The 27,215-nt window shown below is 40.9% G+C and overlaps 1 protein-coding gene across 7 annotated transcripts in view; it reads left to right on the top strand.

Moving 5' to 3' along the window:
- PPP1R9A (protein phosphatase 1 regulatory subunit 9A) overlaps nucleotides 1-25,340 on the top strand; it is a 320,733-nt gene extending 295,393 nt beyond the window's left edge. For 2 of the 7 annotated variants that reach the window (XM_034667870.1, XM_034667875.1), the window contains 7 exons: nucleotides 2,953-3,040; nucleotides 3,146-3,229; nucleotides 13,072-13,270; nucleotides 15,317-15,436; nucleotides 16,327-16,350; nucleotides 17,454-17,636; nucleotides 19,009-25,340. In XM_034667870.1, coding sequence (XP_034523761.1) covers nucleotides 2,953-3,040; nucleotides 3,146-3,229; nucleotides 13,072-13,270; nucleotides 15,317-15,436; nucleotides 16,327-16,350; nucleotides 17,454-17,636; nucleotides 19,009-19,218 — 908 coding nt within the window. In that variant the 3' untranslated portion in view covers nucleotides 19,219-25,340. The remainder of the gene's footprint in view (nucleotides 1-2,952; nucleotides 3,041-3,145; nucleotides 3,230-13,071; nucleotides 13,271-15,316; nucleotides 15,437-16,326; nucleotides 16,351-17,453; nucleotides 17,637-19,008) is intronic. The other 5 variants (XM_034667864.1, XM_034667881.1, XM_034667885.1 and 2 more) reach the window with 4 other exon arrangements.
- Nucleotides 25,341-27,215: the final 1,875 nt, after the last annotated feature.

Genomic DNA, 27,215 nt, shown 5'->3' on the forward strand with positions numbered 1-27,215 from the left:
CTGAAGGGAAGCAGTTGGTTTATGCAGGTTAAATGGTTGCAATAAAATTGGATAGGAAGGAGAAGTTATCAGCTCTAGAATTTAAATGCCTTAGATACCTCACCGTATTACTAGGCAACCACAGCTGCTTGAATAGAGGAATAAAAAGGAAAAGAAACGAGGTGTGGGGAAGATGAGTCGGGACACTGGGAGGGATGACATGGAAGGAGGAGCCGTAGACAATGAGGGAAAGAGCGACGCAAGAGCCTGTGAAACATAAGCTGCCTAGATACAGGGGAAGAAAGTGAGGAGCTCAAAACTGACCACAGGGTCTCTAGCCTCAGGCAATATGGCCCTGTCATCAGTAGAAACTGAGAGGTCAGAAATATGGGGCGAAGACAACTCATGTTTGTTTGTTTTTTTAAAGGGCATTTTCTTGCATTTTTAAAAAAGATTTTATTTATTTGACAGAGAATGGGCACAAGCAGGGGGAGTGGCAGAGGGCCACTCCCTCCACTGAGCAGGGAGCCTGATGTGGGGTTCGATCCCAGGGCCCTGGGATCAACACCTAAGCCAGAGGCAGACACTTAACCAGCTGAGCCACCCAGGCGCCCCTGAACTCATGTTTTTAATGAAGAGGGTTGTGAGCTCAGGAGACAGGCTGGGCTAGGGGGCAGATTTGGCAGTCCCCAGAGGAAAGGAAGAGGTCAAGAGTCTGGGGCCCATGAGAGGACGGAGAGTACAGTACGAGAAAAGGCCGTCGCACGTAGCCTTCAGGAGACCACTTACTGCCTTCGACACTGAGGGCCAGGTTGCCAAAGCTTGAAGCTGCCGCCCCTAACCCGGGGGCTCAGACTTCTGATTGCTCTTGAAGGTAGTGTTGGAGAGATTTCAGAAAGCCTAATGGAAATTTTACATAAAGCTAAATAAATAAAAACAGGTCACTTTTTTTTTTTATTTTCCTGAAATCATACCAATCCAGTGTTGGTTTTTGTGCGGACTGGAAGTTCTAATGTGCGTTAAGGATGGATTTGATTGATTGAAAATAGGGAAGTGCGTTATTACTTAATCTTGCCTCTTCAGCCTTTTGAAAGCATTCATTTAAGTGTTCCTTGGAACACACTTGGGCAAATGTGAGAGGTAATGATGTGAGGTTGCCTAGCAGCAGGCTCTGTAATGGGCAGAATCAGGCTTTTAGCCCCAAGATGTCCAAATAACTGCAACACGAAGAGGTTACAGAGTGTTTCCACGTACATTGTCTCATCTGGTCCTCTCACCACTCGTTAAAACATCACCCTGCTACCTCTAATTCAGAAAATAATTAGGTAGTCTCCTTTTAAACTTCGCACAGTCCTAGCCATTAAGAGTTGCTTTAAGATTGATCTGGAGGAATCCAGCCCTTTTTTTTCCCTTCAGCTTCTTTAAGAAAATTGAAATCCTGCTTTTTTTTTTTTTTAAATGTCCATTAGCAAAATCACCTCCGAAGTCGTTTGTGCCATGTCTGTGGATTTTCTTTCTGTGTCTGCCTCACATCTGTGGCTATTTAATTCTGTTATCCAGCGTAATGATGCAAATATCCATGATAAATATTTGAGGCTAGAAGTGGATTTTGACATGGACATATTTCTGACTCTTATATTTCATTATGTACATTCCAAGGGATTGATTGTTGTAATCCAAGTATCATTACCTTAAAATATGAAGAACTCATTGCTAAAAGTCCTTAGAGAGTTTGTGAACACCCCGTGCTACCGCTTTAGAGCTTTGAACATAAACTCCTACATAAGAACTGCGTGTGCAATTCATGTTTTGTGTGTGTGTTTAGAAATTTATCCTGAAATACAATTAGAAGCAAAATTAATTAGCAAGGTTAATTAAACCCTTCTGTAGGAGCACTGTTCTCTCCACAGTCCATGCCAGAAAGTTGCTGGAATATTTTTAATTTTACAAAGATAGAGACAGACACCAACAGACAGGAAGGAGTAGTTTCACACACAAATATGCATCAAATTTAACACACCCTTCGTTAGTCATCTCAGATCACTGGATACACTGAAACGTGACGCTCAACGGCATCCTTTGCCGAATAGTTCCAGGTACAGACTTCCGAATGATCTCCCATGTCCAAGGAGGAATAAGTGCCACCCTTGGAATCTAGCCACATCTGACATTGAACTCCACTCTCAAAGCCTCCCCTCGGACTGGTTTTTCGGCATCATGTTGAGTGTTCCCATCCCCCAGCAGCTGTTGCGCTTGAGAGCCAGCATAACTCAGAGAGGCAGAGATCATTCAGCTCCAAACACTGAGGAAATTTTGGCATCTTCCACATCACAGGAGGCCAACCCAACTTCTGAGAGAAGGCTTTCAAAGATATCAATGTTTTATAGCTGAGCCCCAGCTTAAGAAGTCTCCCCCATGCTCTGCCCTCCTCTGTCCCAGGACTGGCCACAGGCCATTAGCAGGGGAGACCAGAAGAGAAAGCTTTCACTCTCACTTTCTCCCCTAAATCTCCCAGACTCTCAGGGGTCCCTTTATGTATTGGACTCAGAAGGTATGGGGGAAGTGGGCTGGGTTCCTGTCAGAAGGCACCAAAACTCAAAGGCCGGAGCCTGGTATTTGAAGTAAAGAGTTGGAGCCAGAGAAGGAACAAAAGGAAAGTCATGTCGGTCCCTGCTTTGAATGTAAAGAATTATTTGATAGTGTTTATTCTTGCTTATTTTGCTCATTCCAGTATATTTGAAGTTAAAACTCTTTGTGATAAGTATTGGGCCTCTGTCCAGCAGGACCACTCCTGGCTTAACTGAACATTCCTCAACATAGCTGTGTTTCCTATGGCTTAAGAAAGGAATACATTATTTTCTTTTACACTTTGGAATTGGGGTAAAGTCCTTCAATTCAGAGATGCACTGACTTTTGACTCATGGCCTTAAAAAGAATAATAATGGGTCTTTTTCACATGTGTGTATATTCTAGATGGTGCCAACGGTCCTAAATCGCTAAGGGCATCCAGTTCACTGGTGATGCAAGGAGGAAAAATTAAGCGGAAGTTTGTGGATCTGGGGTAAGCATTTCGTGATGTGAAAAACAAACCCTCTGTTTAAAAAAAAGGGGGGGCTAAAAGAGAAAATGTCAGTTTCCCCTTTCTGACTGTGCGCTTTCTTTTTAGGGCACCTTTGAGAAGGAATTCCAACAAGGGAAAGAAATGGAAAGAAAAGGAAAAAGAAGCCAATAGGTTTTCTCCAGGTAGCAGGTACGAGTGGGTGATCTAAACTTTCTCCCCCCCACCCCCCGCCCCCGGGTTAACCAAAGTCAATGGTCAATGTCTGTGAGCTGAAGTGATCCACCTGGAGGTGAGATCGAATAGAAATTGCACAGTTTATATTTGTCCTAACCCAGCTGTAGCCTACGCCGGCGTTGGGTATATCCAGGGCTTAACTGCAGAATTACGGTCACATGAACAGTCTCAACATATGTTTCTGTAAATACAGCATAAATATATCTATGTGATATGTCAGTTAGGCGTATTTCATTGTCTTTGTCTGGCTACCCACGATACTAATGTCCTCTTTTTCGTGAGCTGAAAGGGTAATTTTATATTTAAGTACCTTGTTGGTTTTCAGGACTATTCTGTCCACATGTAAGAAGGACCATCATCTCTTTCTGGACTCAGCTGTTTAGTTCATTTTCTTCAGGCCCTACCAACCATTCTTACTGTTCAGTGAAGACTTCCCTATGAAGAAGTGAGCTTTGTACTGCATGTTGTCAAGTTTTCCCAATTTTATTCTGAGATTACATAATTTTAAATTTAGATTTGTATCCGGGGCAATAAAGCATGGAGCTCAACTGCCTGGGTTTGGATCAGAGCTCTCCCAGTTATTACCTTTAAAATCTTAAAGGTCTTTAACCTGTTTGCCTCCATTGGCTTGTGAGAAAGAAGGGTAAATAACAGGATCTACCTAATAACTTTCGTGTAAGGATTAAGTACGTTTTCATACAAAGCACATCAGATGGTACCTGGCACGTAGGAGGTATTTAAAAATAAAAATAATAATAATGATGATGATCACAGTTTGCTGTCATTATTACTTGCAAGTTATAGAGCAGTTTCACAGTTATCACTTTAGTCGATCCTTATAATAAGGTTGGGAGGGCAGAAAATAATACCATACTTTGCTAAAAACCTCACCTTCATAGAATTTAATTGATTTGCCCACAACTATGCAGCAGACAGTTAACACAACGGGGCTTGTGCCTCCTGTCCAGATGCCTTTCCAACACAACACCTCCCCTCCACTTGTTTATGCATCGAATGATGCGGAAGTCTCTTTACAAAATTTGGGAATCGTCTCAACAGCAGTAGACTAAGGAAGAAACAGAATGCTAACAATAAAAGATCGTCAAATCATTTGGCGACCACTGATCCATTTTATAGGTTGTCCTCTGTGTTTCTTCTTCTTTTTTCTGGCATACAACTTGGTGAGAAATTGTACCTTCTTCCTGGGATTATAGGAGTGTGGGGTCAGGGATGAGAAGAGAGGATTCCCAAATTAATTGTGTTAGTCTGTTGTGGTGGTGGTTTAATCCTGTACGACGGAGAAAGGGTAAAAAGCGCTGTTTATATTGAGGACACCAGTCTTGGGAAAAATAAGTCCATGATCCAACTCAAAAGCCATTTAACTTTGTGTGGTTTTGGAGTGAGAAATAGAAAACAGTCTGCTGTGTGCCTCAAAATTAAGAATAGGAAACTATCAAGTATACTCAGGATAAAATACAATAAAAGGTGAAACTGTTTCAGGGAGAGAGAGTTGCCCAGATACACAACGAGAGAGAAGCTGGGACACTTCTCTAGTAGCACTGCCCTCCTTTTGGTCCCTGGACTTCTGAGGCAGTCACTTCCTCTCACCTTAAGGTTCCACCCAGAAAGGGACGGAAGTGAAGCATCCAACAGTGGGAGAAAGTTTGACTGAATTTCATCACAGTAGCCAGAGGGTATCACCGCCCTGCACAATTTCCAGGTGAAAAGCAAGCAAATCCTGACTCTCTTGGTGAGTGTGCACCTTACTTCAGGCCAACCACGGGGAGTCAGGCTCCTGGCAGCTTTGGAACCAGCAGCTAGCCAGCTCGGTATTTTTAAGATACTAACTCTGGAGCCTTTCTGCTTCACTGGTCACAAGTAGTTGCACATGTGCCAGTGCTACAAAATAGTTTTCACCTGGAGTCATAATTTTAAAATTGTCTGTAATTATAGTAGAATTTTGACGAGCCCGACAGGAATTCATGTAATTGAAATAATAGAAGAACAAGGGAAGAAGAGGGACTTGTCCTGTTTCACAAAATAATTTTTTGAGCTATCACAGTAGTCGGTTAATGCTTATCAAATCTAATGACAGCCTCTGTTCTCCTATATAGTTTGATAACGGGCCCAGAACCTTTTAAAACATGTGTCAGAAAACAGAGTTACTGCCCAGTAAAGGCTTAATGCAATTGAGTTGGTTTCGCAGGGCCCCTGAAGGTGGGTGGGTGATAAGCACCATCGGCTTCAGGGTCCCCACTGCAGTTGTGGCAGGCTGGGAATAAACTCATCACCTCTGTGAAACTTTCTCAGAAAAGAGAGGGAATGATTCATGGATTGAGTTAGTGATCTTATCTCTTAGGCTTTTCATTACTAGGCTGTAAAAATCGGATGAGGTCTTCTATCCATTATAGCCCGAGGCTGTGGGACTTAAAAGAGGCAAGACAAGAGGTTTGCTAAATTCAGTCTTGGTTTTAGTTTTTTTCCTTCCTCAAGAGTTAAGAGTTTAGTTTATTGTATTCCTTGTGGAGACATAATGGCTCAAATGCATGACCAACATGAAACAAATAGATGAGGTTCAATAAATAATAAATAAACCCTACAAAAAATATGGCTCGGTTCTAGCCTTTTCAAATATGTGCTCAGTGAACATTCTGATTTAAACAGGCAGTAGCAGATAACAAAAGCAGGAAAGAGTTAGCGAGGTAGTTGTCAGAGCTTGTTGACAAAGAGAAAAATAAAATACTATCCTCATTGTAGAGTAAGTTGCCACTGATGTCAGTGGAGTACCTACTTTGGAGCTCTGTGGGAGAAGCGGCTGGTTGAGTGGTTGAATGGAAAAGCGTGTAAGAAGTTATGTGTATCTCAGAACAAGGCTAAACAGGGGCGTGTGGGAAAACGACAGGAAGGGAGATGGCACTCCTTTGTGGAGGTGAATTTGCATTCCCCTTAAAAGTGTGAACGGTGGAAAAAACACTTCTGGAATCCGAGTATTCATCCTGACTTTGCCATAGGTAAGGCTCTGAATTTCTTGGACCTTGGTTTCCTACCAAAAAATAATTAGATGGATTAAAACTACATGGTCTCTAACTCCCCAACCTTCTCTGTCTGTACTGTCCAGTATGGTAGCCTCCAGTCAGATGTGGCCATTGAGCACTAGAAATGTGGCTAGTCTATATTGAGATGTGTTGTAGGAGAAAATGAATGCAGGATTTCAAAGACTTAGTATGAAAAAAAAGAATGTGAAATATCTTAGTAAAAATTTTATAGTACCAATTGCATGTTGAAATAATAATACTTTGAATATTTTGGGTTAAATAAAATATAAATTAATTTTATCTCTTTTTTTATGTGGTTACCAGAAAATTGTAATGTATATATGTAGTTCATATTATATTTCTATTGGACAGTGTTGATCCATATGATTCTATGAAAAACATCCCCTTTCGAGTTCTGACTTATTTCGTTGGTCTCTAAATTGGCATTTTTCATGTTTGTTTATTCTTTTTTCACTTTTTTTATTGAGGTATAATTCATATACAGTATTATATTAGTTTCAGGTATACAGCGTAATGATTCAACAATTTCTATGTATTACTCAATGCTCATCACGATACATGTACTCTTGTTTGTCCATTCTTTTTTAAATCTATAGCTACTCCTCTGTGTTCCAATTTAATTTGTTTATCCACAGAGGTAAAAAAGATATAACAGCATAATTTATTTTAAAGGCCAATTGGATAGGAAAAAAATAAGGTAAAGCAAAAAGCAACATTGGTACTTAAAATCTAACATCTTCAACAATACTGTCATATGCGCCTGAAGAGAAAAGCACCTCACCTCTGCCTAAACTTGACCCACAGAGGCACCCCAAAGAGGAGCCAAAATTTCTTTAAAAAAAAAAAAAAAAGGAAATAAAATGCAGTTGTAAATGGCCAGAGGAGAATGGCCATTAGAGAATGAAGAAATAAGTTTCAAAGCTAGTGTTTAAGGCATGAGCAATGACGATGAAAACTCAGTAAAGCCCCTGTGGAGTGCTTAACTTTGACAATCTCACTTCTGCAGGCTCTCCCCTTCATTTTTAATGCCCAAAGATTGCTTTCCTTAAACAGAGGATTATTTAGGTTGTAAATTAAAAGTAATTTATTAAAGTCTCCAGTTTTAAAACCTACCTTTTTTTTGAGTTTCAGTTCATCTTACAAATCTTGGCGTTTCGTTTATACATCCAGTAAAATTTTATAAAAAATAAAAGCAGTCACTTTCATAGAGACCCTTGAATAATGTTAGTGTAGCCTCAGTAGAGCAGACCTGTTCCCCTTGTAACTGTCGGTCCTGTTTTTACAAAACTGCACTTATAAATTTAATCTATTCAGTTTTCTTCTAAAGTACATCCCAGTGCTTGAAAGCTGACAAACTTTGACATTCTTAACATATCCACGCTTTGCCACTTGAAAAAAACCCTTGAAAACCTAGTAGATTAAAATGGTAACATAGTGACGATAAATGTCCAGTGCTCTTATCACTTTGGTTATTTTTCACCTTAACCAGTTAAATATATTAAAATAGAAGCAGAAGACAAATGTGTCTCTCAGATTTCTAATAATACAAATTTTCTTAAATCCTAAGCAATATATTTATTGTTTCTAAACCTAACAGTTCTGTTTTGAAATACCAAATTTTTATTTACGAAATCGTCTTGCTGTTTGATTTTACACCTTCCCAGGATGGGGAGGACTCACCAAGGAAACAGTTTCTCCATCTCCTATGAATGTAGAGGGGGCAAAAAAGATCGTTTTCCTTCTACCCTCTTGGGTTTTCCAGCTGGAGTACTGTCAGTTAGGTTGACAGGAGACAGATCAACAAGGGAAAAGCATACAGATTGATTGAATGTGAGTTTTGTGTGGTGCAGGAGCCTTTATCAGGAAATGAAGACCAAAGAAGTGGTTAAGCCTGAGCATTTCAATGCTAGGTTTGTTGAAGGGTGGAAAGTCCTTGAAAAAATGTGAGAGGACAAAAGGGTATGAATTAAGGCTAGTAAATAAACAGTGGAAACTTAACAAGGCCTCTTCGTTCCCAAAAGCATTGTTCCTTCAGATTCCTCTTGGTGTCCCTCCATCTACAGAGATAAGGATGTTCCTTCCCTCCAGGTATAGGGAGGGCACCTCTCCCGTAAGAGTCTTAGGATCTGCTTTGGGGGCAACAGGAGAGGTCAGAGAACCCTTCATGTACCTGCCATTTCTCGAATTCCTTCACCTGAAAATATTTGCTATGCTAGTTACCATATTCTGTGGTAGCATGTCCAGAACCCCATCAGAAATTAAGGTTAAACACTACAGTGACCGTCTCCGATGGGCTGTTGGTTATTAATTGGGGCTTTGGACCGTAACTCAGAATCAAGCAGGATGTATCAGTGGTGGTTGGCCTGAACCGCAGATGAACACCAGCTTGTCATAGCTGTGATCTGTCCAGTCTTCTAGTGCCTTTCCGAAGGGGCTGGCTTTACAACCGCAGTCTCCTAAGCAGATGTTAGAGCCTTACAGAATTCCTTCATCTGATTTGAATAAATGGAAGTCTGCCACCCTTCCTCTGATTGCACCTAACTTTCTTTAATTAACCTCCTTAACTACCTGCTTGAATTCTATATTCTGCTTATACTTTTTCTGTTCGGCAGTTCCTGAACTCCTAATTATATCTTGATGACATTCCATTCTGTTCTGAATACTTCACACACCTGTATTCAAAGTTAAGACAAATAAAAAATAAATTACTATGGAATGTTTACCTGAGCAACTTAATTTTGGGGTGCTGACCCCAGAACAAACTGGTTTCAAGATGTATGTAATTGGGTTAACTGCTTTGTAGGGTTGTTAATTATAAACCATTTAAATACTAAGAAACAGTGATTACCCCCACCTCATCCCGCCCCTCCCTCCCATGACAATTAAATATGACAGAGACTTAATTTGAAGCCATTTCCCCCAGTTCCTAACAATAAAACAGTCAGGGTTCCATCAGTGACTTGTAATTCCATTTTTACCAAAAATGATAGTGAGATATTAGTGTACAAGTTAAAAAAGAAGATAAACTGCAGCACACATACCATTTTGATCCTCTGGAAATTATTTTCAGAACCATGAAACACTCATTTCTAACAGTCTTGACTTAGAAGGGGATTATTAAGGATCTCTATGAACCTGATACACCCTAGACCATAACCTGCTCTCTGAGTCAAAACTGTCAATAGAGGGAGGGAGGAAGGCAGTAAGGAGAGAAGGAAGAATTTTGTTATTCTTAACAGATTTCTCCACCAAATGGAACAGACTGTGAGTGGTCAGTAATGGCATGATTTCTTCCAAGCTCTCTCTGCTCCTTTTGTAGGCCCAAGAGTTCAAATTGTCCAAAAGGAAATTGGTATTTATTTTAGAAAGCATGTCTGGTAAGCTGATAAACTGTAATTGTGAAGTAATGGAGAGTTTGCTTTTTTTAATGAATACACTCTAGTCCAAGCAAATGGTAACCTACTGACAATTCAGGATAGTAGGAGACACACAAAGGTTACCTCAGTTCATGGGGTTTTAGAGTCAAGGCTACCCCAAAGATATAGCCTTGGCAGGGGCACAGCCAGACCTCCCGGGGACCTGGAAAATTCTTTTCAAAGGATTCCAGGACCTGGTGGTTTGCAGTTGTGAGGTTATTGCCTTAGAAGTGGGCTTTCTTTGCTTTCTACATGACAATTCCTCCAGTCCTTCCATCATCTTGTATAGAAAGCTGGAGAAGAAAGCCTCTGAATGTCACCCAAAGCTAAGCTTCAGTGATGTCACTCATCATACTCACACTATGGCCTCTGGACCCGTCCTCAGCGCTGATTGTACAAGTTGTCATGGAATTATTAGTCTTGAATATTTTCCTGGCAGTGAGGCTCTTATGAAAGAGTTTAATTATTTGTGGTCTTGAGGTTGTGTTTGAAATGTTCAATGGTCAGAATTTGATCCCAAAGTCCTTTTCAAATAAGGCATTAGGACGACAGTAGGTAAGCAACAATATTCTTATTTCCCTCCTAATTAAAAAAAATGGGGTTGGTGGTGGTTGCCCCAAAAGCATTGTTACAAAGGCAGTTCTCTTGGGAGAAGGACAAGATAGTCATGCTGTCATTAATTATGGCCTGTTTATAAACTTTAAAATAATTTCCATATATTTAAGCATTACTGTACTTTTTTGAATTATGGATGGAACTTTAAAAAAAAACTTCCATGTTACTTCGATTAATTGATTCAGAAATGTATAACCAAAGGGGGAAATAATCCTTAGGTCCAGTTTATCTCAAATATGTCTAATTATAAGAATGTGGGACTGCAGAAAAAAAATATTTGTATGGTTCTGCACATACAGTTAGAGCTTTCTGAGCATTTTTACTGGACTGTGGAACCTGAGCTTAAAAGCCCTAGAAGCCTGAGAAGCTAAACTATGAGTGGATAGATAGTGAGAACTGCAGAGATTTACCTCCCATGAGGTGTGTGGTTTCATTTTCGAGGAGTGGGATGGGGAGAGGGGTTGAGACCCAGCTTCATGGAGACATTCCAAGGCTTGTTAAGCTGGAGACGTTGGTCTTGTCTCCCCCTAAGACACACATTACTTTCTGAAGGGTAAGAACCCAAGATCCTTCCCTAGTTGAATTTGTTTACATGAAGGAGATAAGATTTCTCTCCCTCTCCCAGAGGGGAGGTGGGGACAGCACTACTGTCCCTGTCCTATCTAATCATCCAGATTGGTATTTTTTAGATTCCTCACCTACAGTGTAGACCAAGTATATGACAACTGGCTTTCATTCTGTCACTCTGGAAAGAGGAAAGTAGGGCACGGGGAACCAGTGCGATGATTTTCCGTAAGTAAATCGTGATCTCTTCTCCAGAAACCTCATATTTGCATTCGGGAAAATAGAAATAAAATAGATACTAAAAACCTCAGGAGTCAGCTCAGACGTGTTAACATAGAGATTCCAGGCAGACTCCTCCCGCCTCTCTCCCAGACGCTAATTCAATAAGTCTAGGTGCCCCAGAATCTGTATTTGGTGATTCCTATCGGACTTGTTTGGGAAACACTGCACTGGTCCCCGACCCAGCAATAGAAAGTGCTTCTTACAGAAGACCATGCCTCTGTTAGCATCATTTCTTAAGTTCAGTTATTGTACCCCTTCTACCCCATCTTTTAATAGCAAGTAAGTAGACTTCAGGATATAGAATCTTTTTAGTTTAGACTTTAGGATGAGATTGAAGGTTGACACATCTCTCATTGGGCTTTCTCTGTTATCCTTACAGTCCCCTTTGTTGTTTTTTTTTTTAAAAGGAATTCACCATCGTAATCATCAGATATTCTGGAATCTTTAAATGACCAATCATTATACTCACCCAACCTGTGATCTCAGTGTTCTACAAAAACTTCACTGGCATCTCCATTCTCTTTAGTCACTATTTGTATGATCCCTTTACATTTGTAGTTTGCTTTGCAGTTAACAAGATGCTTTTACACTTATTGTCCCATTGAGTCTCATGATAACTTTGGAAAGAACAGGAACTGTTAGGAGCTATATTGTTTATGGTAAATTTGAGATATGTTTTGAAATATTTGAAGTATATAATATTTCAAAATTTTTGGAGTGAGATGTGAGAAGACTGAAGTCCAGTATGCACGTGGGTCATGAGTTGTCTAGCTGTGGTGTGGAGGCACTTTTCATTGAAAGGGAATCTCTTTGTTGTCATGACATCAACAGCCAACAAATAATAGGCATTGGGTCAGATCTCATTTGGACATATTGAGGGTTGACCTCTTCCCAGATGCACAGAAACTACTGCCCATTTCTGCCTCAGCTCTTTCTCTAACCAAAAGATAAATACGCAAGTATACGCACTAATAAAAATATCTGTTTTCAGACTGTGGTTCTCAAATGCCTTTGAATCCTTTAAATGTTAAACAATAACCATAGGCCTTTATACTTTCACGGTTTCCCAGGCACTTTCACACATATTATCTCATTTAATTCTTAACAACTGCATATGAGCTACATAAGATATCCACCTTTTGCAGAGTAGAAATAGAGGCTGAGAGAAGGCTCAAGGCCACATATTCAAGAGGTGACAGATCCTGGACCTCCAAGTAGAGTGTTAAGACTCGCGGTCCGGTCTCCTCCCAGGGGGTGTGAGGACGATCCAGCTGCAACATCTGTCACTTGCCTGGGTCGATTCGACTGATGTGGCTGGCTAGCACTCGGATTATAATGAAAAACCAATAAGGTGTGTGTTCTGCTTAAAGTATCATAAGCCCTGAAATTTCCAAATTATTTAAATACATCATTTTCTGAAGTCCCAGACTCTTGGAAGCATGAGTTCAGAGGCGGCCAGGAGAGAATGCTGGCTAAGAGCTAACGTTACTGGTGGTGAGGCACTGCTGCATCACCCAAATAAGGGGAATGATGTGATGGTTAACCTAATAGCAGTTCCAGAAAGACAGTGCCCCTCTGACTTTAATTCATCCACATCCACTTAATAGACACTTTTCATAAGAATTCACTGTGGCAATAGCGATATGAAAATGTTGACCATTGTCCTCAAATCCATTTCCATGCAAAGAAGATAGCTACTAAGATTAATGTCCTAGTCAAAAATGCAAAATTTTTCCTGTATCGTGTGGAACAATTTGTCAAACTGTTACTTTGAACTTTATTCAGAGTCCCTTCAGAATTCAGTCAAACAAGTGTCACACCTGCCTTTCCTTTGTCTGACATGCACATTTTTTTCATAAAACAGGCTCTTCAGAGGCAGGCTGGAACACTGGAAGCCCAAGCCGTCCCCTGCACCTCAGGCCTCCACCCGCTCGCCGTGCATGCCTTTCTCCTGGTTTAATGAGAGCCGAAAAGGATCCTATTCCTTCAGGGACCTGCCTTCACCTACAAGTCCCCTTCAGCCTTCTCCTGAAACTCTAATTTCAGATAAAAAGGGGTCCAAGGTAGAAAACACATGGATTTAAAAAGCAATCAAGAAAACCCCAAATCCTTCCTCCTCTCCAGTCTTTGGAAAGCATTCTCAACTTGTGTGTTTACTCTGGACCCAAGAAACCAATGTGATAACACTGCAATAAACCATGCATGGTATTTCTTGTGTGGGGAAAAGGAAAGCCTCCTTTAACCATCACCTTCTTTAATGCTGTTCCATTCTAGATTGTACGTTAATCTTTGATTTGCCTGTCTTTTCACATATTGCTATTTAATCTCAGTTTGACAGTTAAGCCATGCTGGGAAAGATGCATTTGAATCATGTAACAGTATGATAGATCTGTTTACCAAGTATTCCACTTTAAATTACATTACAAGACTATTTTTACTGTGCTCTTCGAGATTTACTGGAAAACAAATAAATTTGGGACTGAATATGTATTCAGTATATCTAAGTGAAACTCTTTAAAACAAACCAATGCTGACATAGCACCCTTACTTATTTCTTCTTTTAAATCAAACTTCCATGTTGAAAAACTTATAATCTCATCACCAAAGTTCCCTAACTTTAGCAGAATTAGAAAATATAATTGCATGGGTGTTGTTTGTTTTTAAATGCACGATGGTTATTTCCAGCATGACGCTGCAAACCTTACCTAACATTTTATTGAAACACATACGGTGGCTAACTTTCACATGTCGTTTGGTCTCCTTTTATCTATGTTCACTTTTCTTTCTCAAACAGAAACGTGTGATTAATGTGACTTGAATTTAACTCTTTTCTTGAGGTCAGCAGCTCACAGGGTCTTGACAGCGCTTGGGGTTGTGTGTCTGTTGACCATATCAAATCGTAATGTGTTGTGTTAAATGCTGTGCTGCTTACATGTTCTCCTAGCCTAGCACCGCGAGCTCGGATTTAGTCTCCATGTCTGAAGTATTAGCAGACCCTGGGGTTTGTTTGGAACTGAATTCGGCAGTCTCTGGCATGGTAGTTATTTTTGACAACCAACTGAACCCAATGGCAAGGGAACCTAATGGAAAACTAACGGGCCAGTTCCTAAGGAAGCGAATATGGAAAAAGATGGTGTTGGCCAAGGGCTTAGAGTTCCTCGGAAGCCAGTCATTCTAGAATTACTAGCAAAAGAAGTTTTGGCAGCAGTAGACCGCTTGGATCTTGAAACATTTTCAGTATTGGATCTGAGAAATCTAAATGTAGTTTAAATAATTCTACCATTATCTTGTACTGGAGAGACTCCAGATTTGGTTTAAAATATTTTCACAAATGCAGCCATGTGGTCATTCTGAATTTACTTGACTTTAATAGCCATTGAACATTTTAATGAAGTTCTGGGGGAGTTTTTTGTTTTTTGGTTTTTTTGGTTTTTACACCACCCCCCCAACTTCACCAGCCCCAGGTGATTATTTGGAGAGAGTATCTGTTCTGCAGCCTCTTTGGTGCTCTGCGGGTGCTGTGTGAGAGTTGTATTTTAGCATGGAACTACTAGTGTATTGCCAGACTGTGACCTCCCCCAGAACTCATCATCTTGAAGGTTATATCCAGGGGAGGATCTTCCATTTGCTCACGGTATTTATCAGGTATTTATCACGGCCAACAGCAAGCGATCCTTCCCAGGGGGCGTTCAAGCTACCTTTCTAATATGGATGGCCATCTGTTCCTAATCACTCAGGCTCTCCACACCATCTTGTATTTTTACTTGCACTGTTACTCATCATGAGTAGGGTCAAAGAAGATAGGCTTATTAACATTACTCCTCTGAGCAGTTGCTGAGTGTAATGAAGGCTGTACCCTTGAAGAGGGACTGAAGAATGATTTCTCCCAAACACTTATCTTTCCCTCTGATGGAGAAAGCGCCCAGAATCCCCTATCAGCTGCAAAAGGCACAGTACTCCTCACCACTGCCGCTTGAAGGTCATCACCAAACCAAATCTGAATTTCTTCGACGATTACTTAAAGGGAACCTTTTTAGGACTTGCAAATACACCTACCTCCAGTTCCCTCCCTGTGCTCATTTAACACTGAGCTTCATTTATTTTTACAGAATTTTACCTTCAACGATGACTTCAGTCCCAGCAGTACCAGTTCGGCAGATCTTAGTGGCCTGGGAGCAGAACCCAAAACACCGGGGCGCTCTCAGTCCTTAGCGCTGTCGTCAGATGAGGTATGCTCGTGGCGCTCGCACAGACCCGCTTTCTCAGGTCATCCATTGTACCCAGCGCCTAGCCCCAGGAAGACGTTCTTAAGTAGATTTTGCATGTAAATCTCCAGGACCATGGTTTCATGTTTGATGTGAAATCTTCATGATTTCTCTCCCTCTCTATCTCAACATAAGGCAGAGTATTGTTTCTGAGCCCCTTGAAAACTCTCCAGGGACCTCCTCCACCTTACTCTGACTTCATTGAGAAGACCCTGAGCAGGGGGGGTGGGAGAGGGTGCTGGGCACCAGAGAGCAAAAAGAGGGAACAGCTAAGAAATCATAGGGGAGTTTACCGACTGTCCATTTCCTCTCTCCCTCGCCTCCCCCACCATCACCCCTACCCCCAACCCCTACTCCCCCATCACCCCTACCACCACTCACCCCTACTCTCATCATCACCCCTACCCCAAGTCGAGCGTGGCCCCACATTGAGAACCACTGCAGTGGAGAAGGGAGAAAAACTGGGTGAGAATCCCTTATTTAGAAGCCAGGGTCAAATTAGCATTGCCAAGAATTCCCAGATCAGTGTGTTTCTAGAGAAACAGGAAATTACATGAGTGATGGACTTCATGCTCCAAGAGATAAGGAGAAGACAGAAATGCCACTATTTAGGGCAGGGGGTGGGAGGAGGAGAAGCACTGTAAATAAAGATATTGTTCCTCCACATATTTGCTCCCAAGTTATTTCTCTCTAACATGATTTTTGTTTTATAAAACTTTTTGTCTCTTAAATTTTTCTGCCCATACTCTTCAGGCCTGGTGTGATTTTAATTTTAAATCTTTGTACTATGTTTGTTGTGTCTCCTGTTTCTATAACACTTTTCTTTTTGATTCCTTTGTTGCTCCCTCGCTCAGAGCCTGGATATGATAGATGACGAGGTGAGCTATCAGTGGGCTGCGTGTGGTGGCTGCTGTGATATTGTTTGAATCTCCTCTTCTCTCTCTGCAAAATGATTTAAAACGCAAACAATACAAGAATTCTTGTGTCCGTAGTGGAGAGTTCCCTCGTGGTAAATCATTTTGCTCTCTGCCCTTGTCTGTACCTAAGTTTAAGAGATGTTTCTGAGTGAAGAGGGTCACCGGACTCTACCTGCCGCTTCCCTCAGTTGACCCCCCCATCACCACTACCCTGACACGGTCCATTCTGTTCCACCTCCTCTGCCTTCATCTCGGCTTCCCCCATCCCCTCATCAGTGTTCCCCGAGGTGACTCCTGTCTCTCCTCCTGGACCTGTCATCGCCGTCATCGCCTTTCAGCTTAGAGGTTCTAGGAACCAAGCTGCCCTCTACGCCGTTCAAAGTGGTGTTCTGCCCTGGGCAGAGCCTGAGATTGGGAATAAACCACAAACTGTTGAGCTCTCCCGGTCACTCGCTGCGTGCTCCGGACAGACGCGTAGATGGGCTGAGCCTCACTTTACTCATTTATTTAAAGTCATTGTGGACATTACCTGCCCCGCCTTTCTCATGGGTTTGCTTGCTGCTTAAATGAAACCGTGGCTGCGAAATTTCCCCTCACAATGCTTGAGGACTTAATGCCGTCCTCTTCTAAGGGAAAGATACCTCAACATTTCTAAATGTATTTTTATATATCTCTAATGTCTTATCAGAGGCTACACGCAGAGTGATGCATTGCATATAGAGATCAATGAAATACTTTCCTGCATCTCATACTCTTTCCAGAGTGTTCTAATGTAAAGGCTTGCAACATCAGAGTGTATTTTTCAATAGTAAACATCCTACATTAATATTGCTGCTTTATCTGGGGGAATTTTTACATTTCCAAATACCTAAAAAAAAAAATGTAGGCGATAACTACGTGTGTGTGTGTTACACACACAACTAGAACCATTAGCTTATTCATTTTATGGTTTAAAGATAAATGTGGCTCTAGTAGGCAAGAAATTCCTTTTGATAGCATAATAAGCCGTGCCGAGCCATAGCATTTTGGTCCTTTAACAACACTGCGTAACATTCCTACCTCAGATCCTTGATGATGGACAGTCTCCCAAACACAGTCAGTGTCAGAATCGGGCCGTTCATGAATGGAGCGTGCAGCAGGTTTCCCACTGGCTAATGAGCCTAAATCTGGAGCAGTATGTATCTGAATTCAATGCCCAAAACATCACTGGCGAGCAACTCCTGCAGTTGGATGGAAATAAACTTAAGGTAAAGAATTATATCTCTGTGTGAGGTTACCAGGTGTAAGTTGTGTTGCTCATGGCACCTAAAATGTTTTCCTTAGACAAGAGCGTTCTGCATATCTGCGAGGGAATTCTCATCAGTGGTCAGCAGGAAGGACGTTGCATCATTTCTGAGTAGTAAACCGAGTTTCGAGAAGTTGTCAGGGATTCTGAATCAAACAGGAAGCTGCTGAGTAGGAGTACTAGGGACTCACTCCATTGCTTCCACCCAGCAACACATGGTCCATGTATGAAGTCTGCTGACTTCCTGTGTAGTAGGACTCATAATAATGGCCACTGTGGACTCTTTCACCACATGAGAGTGAAAACCTAGATCCATGAATCTCTCCTTCTTTATTCATTTCTTCTCCACCCCTGCTTCTCCCTGTACACCTCTCCAAAAGTGGGACGATATTCTCCTCAGAACTTTCTTCCCCAAGTACGTGCAGGCCATGTCTCCCCCGCTCCATCCCACTCTCATTTCACCTGTCCAGTCCGTCCCTTTTAGAGACTGGGGGGGTGGGGGGGTAGAGACCCACCCCTGTGGAAAAAGGGCAAAAAGAGCTTACATTGGACTCCCCACCCCCAACCTCAGCCCGCTGCTGGGCTGAAGGGCAGATGAGTATCTCTTGACAGTCTTGAAAAGGTTAGAGATCAATCAATAGGCTGTGATTATGAAGGCCCCATTGACAAGGCTGTCCCTGTTGAGGAGATGGATGCATCCCGCTGTTGCTTCTGAAGGTCATGAAACATTTAAAGTACGCAACCAACTCCTCTTATTCTGAATTCCAAGCTCACTAAGCAACCTCCTCATTAACAGGATTCCTTTATGGGTCTGCCTACAGGGAGAGAATGGCTAGTCATGCTGACATGAGCATTCCGGCCCCAAAGACATTTTTGGTCCTCATTGTAAATGACTGCATTGGCAAAAAGGAAGCCACTTCAGTTCTCCCGGCCCTTCTTGGAGCCCTCTATGGCAGCAGGTGCCCACTCCTAGCTTTTAAAAATATTGATGTTTAGCAATACTTTTGCCTGTAAATGTCTATGGCCCAAAGGTTGAAGGAGCAGAATTGAGCACACCCCCCTTTTTTAATTCCTTCACCCATTAATTACCAATTTGGAAAGCATGTATTTAATGGGGTTTAGGGTGCACTGTGCTAGGAACTTCAAGGTCAAAAAAAGCTCAGCCCCTAAGTATGGAGATTTTTGGCAAATGTAAGCAGCTCTTTCTCGGTGTTTACCTCTTTGATTATGTTTAAATCAGTTCTTGAGTCTGAACACATTGTGATATCAACCTTTTCCTAAGCAGAGAGGTCATTGGTTTTCAAGTTCAATTTGTTTATGTATTTCCTTCCTAGGCTCTGGGAATGACATCATCCCAGGACCGAGCTGTGGTCAAAAAAAAACTCAAGGAAATGAAGGTATCTCTAGAGAAGGCTCGGAAGGCTCAAGAGAAGATGGAAAAACAAAGAGAAAAGCTCAGGAGGAAGGAACAAGAGCAGATCCAGAGGAAATCTAAAAAGACAGAAAAGATGACCGCTGCGTCAGAGGGTGCCAGCGAGCAGTAACACACACCGCCTCCCAGACAGCTCTCCCCTCTTCCCGCCCTGCTCTCCTCCCGGGGACGAAGGAACTGATGGCAGGGGTAATGTGCTCGAGGCCGACTGGGGAACCGTGTGTGGCATAACTGCATTTTCTGCAATAATAGAATACACTTTCAATTTTCACCTCCTGAAAATATTCCCAAGCCACCTTTGTTTATTACCAAACCAAGGATCTCGTTTGTGAAAGATGTAAGACGGCTGTGTTTTTCTCTCTTACTTACCAACCTCTTGTGTTGCGTTGGGTGGGTTGTGTCTTGGGGGAACCAGGGACACCCTGCCCAACAAAAGCATGACGCACCCGCGTGGTGTTAGTGGAGCGCCCTGACTTTTCAGTCTGGGAATCCTGAAATTGGGCAATGGCACGGTCGAGAGCACCCCTCTGCCATGAGATCAGGGCTCCAAAATCTACTCCAGTGTGTGGGAGAGTTTCCCCCCACATGTTTGCGTCTGGACAGTGAGACAACCCCACTGTAGAAACGTGGGTGCTCTGCCACATAATTATGTACGGTGGCAAAAGGCAGGCAAACTCTTCTGGTTCCGGGCATCTGAAAGAGAGGAAAGAATTTGTTATTCGTTAACCCCAGAAGGAAGCAAAAGCCTTCCAAATGTGGATGTGGGTATTACCTTGGAGTTCTGAGGGTAACATTTATCCTCCAGATTGAGCCAAACAAAGGAAAAAATCAGACATTAATATGCAGCTGCGGGATACGGGGATCCGTTGTTTACTTTGCTCCCGCTGCGTGTTCAGTAGTTCAGTGACACCGACACACATAACATAGTTCCTTTTTTCCCCAACAAATTGAACAGGAAATTGATTTTTAAGGAAACCAACATTTTCAGGTTTCCTCTCCTGGGGAACATTCTGGCTAGTCTTCAGCCTGACTGTGACACAATCAGGAACTTGTCACATATCTTCTACTTAAGATTTCCCAAGTGGCCTCAGTTAGTGTTTTAACAAATGTACTTTTAAGAAAAATAGAAATACTGGTTAGAGAAAATTTAGATTTGAGTAATGTTCAACCAGAGAAGCAATTTTATTGAGCACACAGAACGTTCCCGTAAAGGAGAGCTGACAGATTTTAGAGATGTTTTGAATGGCTTTTCTGAGCCATTCTCTTTCATTCTTCAGAGATTTCCATGTTACAGTTAAAGTTTGTTTAAGAGAGTTCACAGGATACAGTCTGCCAGCAGAGACCGTTATGCTTATTTTAAAGCCAGTATATGAAGGATTTCAGTATTTCATCCGACTAATTTAAGCATAGGAGACTAGGGCAGAAGGAGGAGAAAATAAACTCCTCTTGAGAAACTTCAAGTGATCGGTTGTTGTTTGTTCTTTATGCTCATGTTTCTGGTTGCCTCTGCTGCATTGGCTGTACATATGAGGTCATCCACTTTCCAAGGGATGAGTTTCAAAATAAGAGTTGAGGCCAGACAAATCTTCAGCTAGTGTTTTACTTCCTTTTACCACATGGTAAGGGGGTCTCTGTCCATTATCATATACTGGAAAGGTTGTGAGCTTGGGGGAAGTTCTTTGAAGATTACAGGTAACAGATAATGTAAAGGGGCACCATCTTATATTTTGGACATTGTGACTTTTTTTTAAACTTAATTTTTTTTTCTTTCTTTCTTTTTTTTTTTTTTTTTGTTGCCTAAATACCTGAAATCTGAATTTGGCTTATCTAGAAACTTATAGTCCTGTCTTTCCTTCAGGCCTGTTTCCTTTTTAGTGACAGAGTATTATCTGTTTTATTTCAATCCTTTTGTCCCTAGGACCGATCATTCATTCACTGCTCAGAAACATTGACATAAAGTCGATCGTGTTTTACAATTATCAGAGTCACTATATATGTTTTCCTGACTATCTTCATTTTGTGTGTGTAATGAAACTGCTGTACTGGATACTCTATTATTATTTGAGATGTGTGGTGCTTTGCTGTTTATTAATATCATGAGAAACAAGGAACCACTATTCATGAACTACAAAATTCAGCAGATCTTTTCTAACACTAAAAGACGAAATTAGTCAAAATCTGGTAATACTAGTGCTTGCTATTGTAAATTTTTGCCATTTTTTCTTATCTTTGGGGGGAAAAACGTGATCTGGATCACACTGGAAGTTTTGCTCCGTCTTCATTTTAAGAGTGGAAATAGAGGATGATTATCTTAAGTTATGTTTACACTTTGGTAATATTTGAAAATGGATGTATATACTGGAAATGTCTATAAGTCTCAGTCTCTGCACATAATTTATGATGTCTATTATTTTGCATTTTCTTTAGTGTCTTAGAAGTATTGTTCTTGAACTTCATTTGTACATTTCCAATGTTTAGACCAATGACCAACTGAAAATATTATAAATCAAATTCTTATTCCTCAAATCACTTAGTTTGTATTATAACTATTTTGATTTTTTAAGTTAAGTTACAGTGATTTTTAGGTCTTAATGAGTTACTTTAATATTATTACTCAAAAAACTGCTGAAATCGTAAAAGGCACTTGATTTGACTGTCCAGCGAAGGATAAAATGTAAACGGATTGATCAAAGAGTATGAAAACAAAGTGCAGGACCTCAGAACTTATGAACATTTTGTTTTCGTATTATTTCTTTTCTTGACTCTAATGCATGATGCCTAATCGAGGGTCCAGTGTCTTCAACAACTCCTACTTTAATGCTAGTGGTTTGGGTGTCCTTATAGTTTCACGTAGAATTGTTGCTTCATGAACCTTAAAGACTTTGCAGTTTTTTATTTATCAGAAAATGAATAAAAAGGGAATATCTGGTTACTATGAACTATATTCCCCAAATGACAGCTCAGTATGACTCTTACAATAGCCAAATTGTTTTGGGGTATAGGTAATGCTTTGGGGGTTAGGGAATGTGTGGCGAGGCCAAGCTGTAGACAGGGAACGTTGTATGAGCTGAATGTCTGGGACAGAGTTTTCCATTAAAGGACTTCAGTTTTTATAACAGATTACTTGATTTAAGGCCATCTCCCTTAAACTCACAGTTTATGTAATAGTTTTCTCATTCTTTTTTTTTTTTTTTTTTTTTTTCCTGAATCCGAGGTGTGCTTCAGAGTGATACATTAGGGCAGAAACCTGATTTTGCCCATTTGGACACATCGATGAAGTCCACCATTAATTTCATGACAATAAATGTATCATTCTATGTTATCCTCCTTTAATTGGGGTTGACATGGATTTCCGGCCCTCAACATCATTAAAAGTATTTTTAACCCACAATGGTTCATGACTGCAGTATGCTAGTGCTCATTCCGAACTTTACTTTCAAGGGGCATGAAATGGAACCACCTACTCTGGGCTTCTTTGTTGTTGTTGCAAAAAAGTGGCAAGAGGACAGGGGAGGAACCAAATTAACCCTTGCTGCTGCCTTTCATCCTGTGTCATCCCTGGCCTGGAAACATATGCTGTCCCAGGCCTGAGCTACAAAAACAGTTACAGGTTGTTGGACCTAGCACCTTAATTAACCTTTATGGTTTTTGCTGAAGACAAAGAATTCTCGTCTAGGTTCTTTGTGTAATAGGATTAACATGTGCTTTAAAATTATACTTTAAAAGGTAAATAAAAAATTTGCATTTATATGGATATTCTAACTCATTTATAAATGTTAAAGGTTATATAGACCGAGCTTCAAGAGAAGAAACCCAGTGTTTGAAGATTCTAAAGGGAGATGTCCCAATAGTTCTAGAAGAAGTGTTTCTACTTTGGAGGTGTTGTAGCTCCTTATTACATTGACATATATAAGAATTCCCAAATTCCATTTGAGCAACCAAATTTTCTGTCCCAGTAGGGCCCTGGTGAGGGGCATTTCACTCTGATGGACAGCGGTCACTACAGTTCGTGTCACCTACTTAACGCTAAGTCCTCAGTGCTTTCTGAAGGGAAGGTAAAATGGAAAAGAAAAGCCCAGGGTTTTTAAAAATATCTTTTCAAATTTACCTTTAATCAAGGATCTACCCATCTGCTATCTGAAATTAAGCACTGAAGGATGAAGTCCAGAAATTAACTGTGCATATTTTCCACTAGAATTGTTTTCCTTCTGATAATGAGGGTGGGTAGTCAACCCTCAAAAGAAAGCCGTGGTATAAGAAATATGAATGTGTTTCAGTGACTCATTCCTGAAAAACAGCCTGGGTATGTAGGCAGATTTTTGTTTTTATATTTACCTTAGGTATTTAAAGTCTCAGGATATTTAGTCTTGGTCCAAAGCACTGGGGGAAAAAAATCATACTAGACAGTACACCAGTAGTATTGGAATAACTTCTAGTAGCAATGTAGAATTGATCCCACCAGGAGGTCAGAGGGCAAAGAAAAAGCTTACAGGATCAATTTTCCCCTGGAAAATAAAAGCCTCAAGTTCTACCTTAGGGTAAACAGAGGGTCTTTCAGTGCTTGTGTGTGAGCGTCTGTGTGCATGTGTCGAGGGAATAGTTGTGACTGAAGCCCACATACATGCGTGGTGTGGATGCAACACAGCCTGTGACCTGCTTCCAGATCTGGAGAGTGGGGAAGGACAGAAACGGGATGATTTCCAATCCTTGGCCCCATTCCAAGCCCCAAACTGCTGGAGATTCAAGAGTGAGTAGGAGGTAACACATAAGAGAACCAGAGGCAACATCTCAATAATGTGCATGCCACGTGTGTAGACGTACAGAACTACATATGTGTGAATATAGTCCCACCTTACATGTACACACATACACACTCTGCAATCACATTGCATAAAATATATATATATATATTGTATATGGAACTTGGTAATGTCAGTTAGGACCCCAAGCAGTAATCATAGCCTTATTGCCACTTTCTGTGTGTGTATACATTGAATGGCTCATAAGATTTTAAGAGATTTTTTTAATGTAAGTATTTCTACTAAATGCACTTATCCTTCTACATGTTTATATATTTTGGTAAAATTGATTTATTAGATACTTGGTATTTTAGTAAGATAAAGTTTCCTCAAATGTTTGGTTAATGCTTTGATGTCAAGATTGCACATGGCTGAGTCGAACCTCAGAAATTTATGCAGCTTTGGGCATTTTCAACTGCAGACCGCAGTTTCCTTAGCTAAAAATTGCACCGCGTGTTCTCGTGCATTCGCTCGTGCTCCCACAGCGACGTATCTGGTAGCTGTGATGCTTACGTCACTAACTACTGGCTCTCTGATGGCGCTGTTGCCATCCCATGATCATTTATTTACTTCTTTTATGGAGTGATGGCATGGTTAGGTCATTGCCAAATTCAATGCAAGTGGATGTGAGTGTGAGTATGTTGTTGGAAGGTGTACATTTCTCTTTCTTGCAGCTATTTTATCCACACACCCAGGGTTTCTTTGAAGGATTTAATCTTTCATCCACGAAAGAACAATTGGCCACAAATAGTTAAATTACCTTGAAAAGTGGGAATTAATAGGCACGCCAGCTCGATAACACCTCCCAACAACATCAGATTTAGTTAGTGTTTTGTAAAACCCCTTAAATATATATATATATGTGTATATATATGCGTATATGTTTTCCTTAATATTATTTATGGTCACCACTACTGCTTTTGTATTTTTTAATGGTGTTGCAGTTAAACCACTAGTATGCCTGCTACGTATCACTAACAAAACCGACCAGCTGAAAAAAGAAACAAGAGAGAATGAATTCCGTTCCATTGTAAGACATTGATTTATTTTAACCTTTCGTTATATATCACTAAAGGAAAAGAGTTGTTTGAAAAACCATTTTAAGTCCAACAAGTATGGATAGCATGTTATCTGAAACTTTTGATTTGTACATTTTGGTGTCTGATCATTTGCATGGAAGAGACAGTAGTGCCACGTCTGAATTGTTCTCTTGCGCTTGGTTAATACGTACTTCTCTAGATTGTTCCGTTTCAAGCGACTTTTCTTACTCTTCGGTTTTCAGAGGCGTTCAAAGCAAACTATCACAATGGTCCTCTGTTTTCTGACCAATCTAAAAATACCTGTGATTAAATTTAATTTGTCAGTGTAAATAAATTTCTTGCCAATGAGTATTGTTGTTGTTAGACAACGAATGCAATAAAAAGAGAAATACGGACATCTGTCGGAGTAGGCTGGTTGGTTTTTTTCCCCCTCTTGCATTTTCACCTTCAACTAAACAAGCCTTGACTGGGTAAACCTGTATTAACTGTCAAAATACATCTATCAGTCAAGAGCAAAGTGCACTTTTTCCATGGAAATGAAACTAAAACTAAAAATAAGTTTTAGCCCTGATAAAGCTAGCATTACATATGAAAGCACAGTTAGAGAACTGGCCAGAAAGTGGAAGATTCTCCACCAGAAGCTCCCTCCCCTGAGGCCTTCAGGTCCCAGAGCGCATTTCCGATACCTGTCAGGCCTGCAAGGGTCTGTGACAAATGCATTCGACAGCTGGCCTCCTCCCCCAGCATGGGGCAAGCACAGGGCAGGCCGGCCCACAGGCCCGGGTTCTTCGCAGCAGTTTTATTTCTAAAACCTTAAATGTTCTGAAGACTTGAATATAACAAACGAGGGATATTAATTTCTCTCCCTCTCTCTCCCTCCCTCTCACACGTGCACACACACAAACACACACGAACCATAATTGATCTGTGACTAAACCTTCAGCAAAAAATAAATGAGTAAGCTGGTTGTTCTCTTCCTCGAGTCTTATGAAACCCCTCACTGAGGGGACACATGTGTCCCTTCTTGAGTGATCTCGAACATATGCTGTGTCAAATTGAATAGCTTGCTTTCTTTTCCTGTTCGGTGAGTTGGGGCAGAATTTGCTTATTCTTTTTTTTTTATTATAATCATATTTTTTATTATGTTAGTCACCATACAGTACATCCCTGGTTTCCAATGTAAAGTTCAATGATTCATTAGTTGCGTATAACACCCAGTGCACCATGCAATACGTGCCCTCCTTACTACCCATCACCAGTCTATCCCATTCCCCCACCCCCCTCCCCTCTGAAGCCCTCAGTTTGTTTCTCATAGTCCATAGTCTCTCATGCTTCATTCCCCCTTCTGATTACCCCCCTTTCTTTATCCCTTTCTTCTCCTACCGATCTTCCTAGTTCTTATGTTCCATAGATGAGAGAAACCATATAATTATCTTTCTCTAGAATTTGCTTATTCTCTCAAGAACAAGATGATATCAAGCAACTCTTTTTAAAGGAAATATGGGGGCTTTTTCAACATAAGCCCAATAGCCATCGATGATCTCAAAACAGTATTTCAGAAAACCCAGCTTCAAGGGCTGTGAACAGCATCACTGAATAATTGAGCACTCTTGGGCACGTGATATTCTGAAATTGTGACTAAAATAACTCTTATCTGATACAAGGGAAGTGTTTTTCAATCCAAATAAAATGTTTCTGTTTATTACTTTAAGTTAGTAGCCTTAAAATGTTGATAGTTCTCAATTTATCAGCAAACCGTTTTTCCCAAAATGCCAGAACGTCATCGTGGCAAGTGCCTTAGAAGAACTTTGTTTCTAACGTGACTGCCTTTAGCATCCCAAAGAAATCATCTGGCCTGGAAGCCATACTTTCAAAAGAGACGGACAAATAAAGACAGGTAACCTTTTCATACCAGTTTTTATAAGAAAATGACAAAAGTCATCTCTTCTTCCTAATCATGTCCGTCCCTCAGAAGATAGGCCAAGACTGTTGATTTTTTAATGTTTTTGTTTGCCTTTCTACTGTTTTCTTCTAAGCCTCCCCTGCAAGTTACAATAGGGGGGAACAAAGGGGGGTGAGGAAAGCCCTGTGTGGCTTAGTCAGTTAAGCGTCCCACTCTTGATCTCAGCCCAGGTTTCAGTCTCAGGGTCATGAGTTCAAGCCCCATGTTGGGCTCCACACTGGGTGTGGAGCCTACTTAAAAATCACAACCCCCCCCCCACCACCACCACTTGTAACACTGATACTATTTTGGGGGGCATTTAGCTTTA

The sequence above is a fragment of the Ailuropoda melanoleuca genome, chromosome 1 (genome assembly GCF_002007445.2).
Source record: "Ailuropoda melanoleuca isolate Jingjing chromosome 1, ASM200744v2, whole genome shotgun sequence".
Classification (NCBI taxonomy): Eukaryota; Metazoa; Chordata; class Mammalia; order Carnivora; family Ursidae; genus Ailuropoda; species Ailuropoda melanoleuca.